Raw genomic sequence first — 3146 nt, forward strand, 5'->3', positions numbered from 1 at the left:
ATTACTAAGTACTTATTATATATTAATTATAATATTTGTGTTATTATTTGATAATGTCAAACTGATCAGTTTTTATTCGAAGAATTGCTGCTACATACTATTAAACTACGGCTAGGCATGTATATCATGATATTTTACGCATTGACGTTTGGATAAAAGAACGTTGGGATACATGAATTTTGATGCGAAATAATGTTTGTAAAAAATAGGGTTCAGATAATCAAGATTCTACTGTAATTTAATTTTAAAGCAAATTATGATAGCAAATTACAATTTAAAAATTGGAAATTGTTTGTGCATCTTAAAATACGTAAAGCTCTCATTAAAATAAATTATATTAAAATTCCTATGAAACGCCTCTATGAAATACCCCTATAATCTTGGGCATAGATAAAAATCTTAGCTTTAAGTTTTATAATAGGCCATTTCATTCAAATTTTAGAAATTATCAAGATTATAATCATTATTCTTAACGTAAAATTTGCGTGTAAAAGGGTCGGAGAAAGAAAAAAATATGCTTTAGGTAATTATTTTATTTATTACGACGAATAACCATAACAAATTCAAAAAAAAAATCATACGGCATACATTCACTTACTCAATCAATAGATTTTGGTCCAAATTGCAGTACAAAATTTAAACACCTTTTACGTGTATACTTACAGTAGATACCTCCCTAACCTTATTTAGTTATTTTTCATATTTTAGTTACCTATACTGCAATATAAAATAAATAAATAAAATTGAAAAATTTGTTTAGGTAATTTAAATGATCTATTGGTAGGGTTGCCAACTTTTATAATTTGTAAAACTGGACGTTTACTGAAAACCTTTTTTTTTTAGTCATAAAATAAATAATATAAATATATTTATTATTTTAGTTTGTTACTATTGCGATAATTCTGATAAATGATAATACAATAAGTAATTTACAATATTTACAATAAGTAAATGTGGTTTTCTAGTTAAAATTGTATTTGTTTTTCGCTTTTTGCCGCCTTTACGAGTTGATGAACACTTTAGTTATGTTAATTAGGTACCAAAGTCCGTACATGAACGATAAGAATAGTATCGGATCTTTTATAATTTTTATTACCACGATTATTTATTGATATATGTATAGAAGGTATACATCATAGGTACTTATATCATCTAAAAGTTAATACCTACTTGTCTCTATCGCATAAATACATCGAGGGACTTAGGAAAAACCTAGACATTTAACAGTTTATGGCGTCCAGTTGAAAGGTATACCTGTACACTGGACAGGACCCAGAAAATCTGAACTGTCCAGGTGAAAACTGGACGGCTGGCAACCCTATCTATTGGTGTGCCTACACGAAAAACACAAATGTTTAGAAACAATATATCGTATGGATTGTGATATATGTGACATTTTGACAATTCACATTTGGCATATACCATTAATGATATTTTATTTACCTTTAGTAAAGTTGTAATTGGGTAGTGGCGAAATGCAATAATCCATAAATTAAACATTTAATATCTGTCAATCAAAATTAAATTTATTCACCCTCTATAAATATTAATAATCGTGACCCTTGTTCAAACATTTGAACCTTATCATTAGTCGATATGTTTTATTTTCAGTTATTAATTCTTTATTTAGAACTCATGCGTGATATTAGAACAGGGACAAAACCTATATAAAGACCAACAACGGCTGACAGTCATTAGTTCACCACAATTCTACAAACCATATCAACATTTACATATCTGAAAACACTCATTCAATCGAGGTATGTAAGTCTTTAAGTGTTTAACCATAATATTATACCTAGCGATAATACTCTAGTTTGATATTTAAAAATTGTATTTGATTTTAACTGAGAGTTTATTTTTATTATCCAAACATTTGGTGTTTTTTGTATCATTTCAGAACACAATGAAGATTAGTCTATACTTCAGTGTACTCTTCTTGACACTGGTGGGCAAAATTCTAACAACTAATGTTGAACTTCAGCATTCACCTCAAAACTACTGTGGTTCTAGATTAGCAGAAATCATGAAGGTTGTGTGCAAAAGCAATTACAATGGACCAAATTTACAAAAAAGAAGTGTTATTGGTAAGTTTTTGGTTTTTACCTTAATATTGCTGTTGATTCAAATTTAAATCATTTACAAGTTTTAATAGAAAATAATAATACTAAAAAAATGTTTTGGCATTTATTGTTCTCTCTGTCTTACAATAAGTGCTTAACATACCAAATTCACGCTCAGCAAATCATGTTTAGCTCCGTTAGTTTAAAAATTAGAGTAAATCAACGTGTTATGAAACTTTATGCTAAGAGCATTCTTAGCATAAAGTTTCTTTCTCTGCGTCTGTATGTGGTTTTTTTATGATGATTCAATTATTAGCAAGTTTTAAGTATATAATATAGCATAAGATAAAATTATAGTAACTCGCTTAACAACTATAAATCATAAACTAAAAACGTAAAAAACCCACATACAAAGATAATGTTCTTGCTATAAAATTTCGTGCATACTTTTATTTTTTTATTTTTTATTTTTTTTTTATTATTATACATATAATATGTATATTATAATTATATAATAATATAAATAATTCATACATTCACTCTAATTTTTAAACTAATGAAGCTAAACTTTATCTGCTAAACATAAATTTGAAATGTTACTGTCAGTGTTACGTCCTCTTAATAATTATCTACTTGTAGCTAAATTGTAATAAAGAAAAAATTTACTTATTTAATCCAATCAAAATCTAAACATAATTATAATAAGTACATTGATATTTTATTAACAGACTCAGATCTACCTAAGAGCGAAGCAACGACATTAATGCCCTCGCGTTCAAGTCGTTTTGTCAAAAGAAGCATCATCGATGAATGCTGTCGAAGACCCTGCTATTTATCTGAGCTAAAAGCTTATTGCGGAAGTCAGTAGTGATAGACTTGATTATTAGTGGCTTTAAACGCTGAATAAACTATTATTATAAAACATAATGTATCTATTTATTAAATTCCATTCCTCGTTAGTCTGCATAGGGGAACAATTGTGCATAGGTAAGCATATTATTTTTAAAAGATATATAAGTCGCAGCACCTGATACGGAATATTTAGAGAATATTTGAGGTTAATCTATAACTAATCGGCATAAT

At 27.6% G+C, this 3146-nt stretch overlaps 1 protein-coding gene across 1 annotated transcript; it reads left to right on the plus strand.

Moving 5' to 3' along the window:
- Nucleotides 1-1628: 1628 nt before the first annotated feature.
- Nucleotides 1629-2943, plus strand: LOC149060378 (bombyxin B-9-like). The gene is made up of 3 exons (XM_089216614.1): nt 1629-1760; nt 1901-2087; nt 2792-2943. Exons 2-3 carry the CDS (start codon nt 1907-1909, stop codon nt 2929-2931), a joined length of 321 nt encoding a protein of 106 aa, XP_089072740.1. The 5' UTR covers nt 1629-1760; nt 1901-1906; the 3' UTR covers nt 2932-2943.
- The last annotated feature ends 203 nt before the right edge of the window (nt 2944-3146 follow it).

Source organism: Diuraphis noxia, unplaced genomic scaffold (genome assembly GCF_037042655.1).
Source record: "Diuraphis noxia isolate RWA-SAM2 unplaced genomic scaffold, SU_Dnox_SAM2 contig0001, whole genome shotgun sequence".
Lineage (NCBI taxonomy): Eukaryota > Metazoa > Arthropoda > Insecta > Hemiptera > Aphididae > Diuraphis > Diuraphis noxia.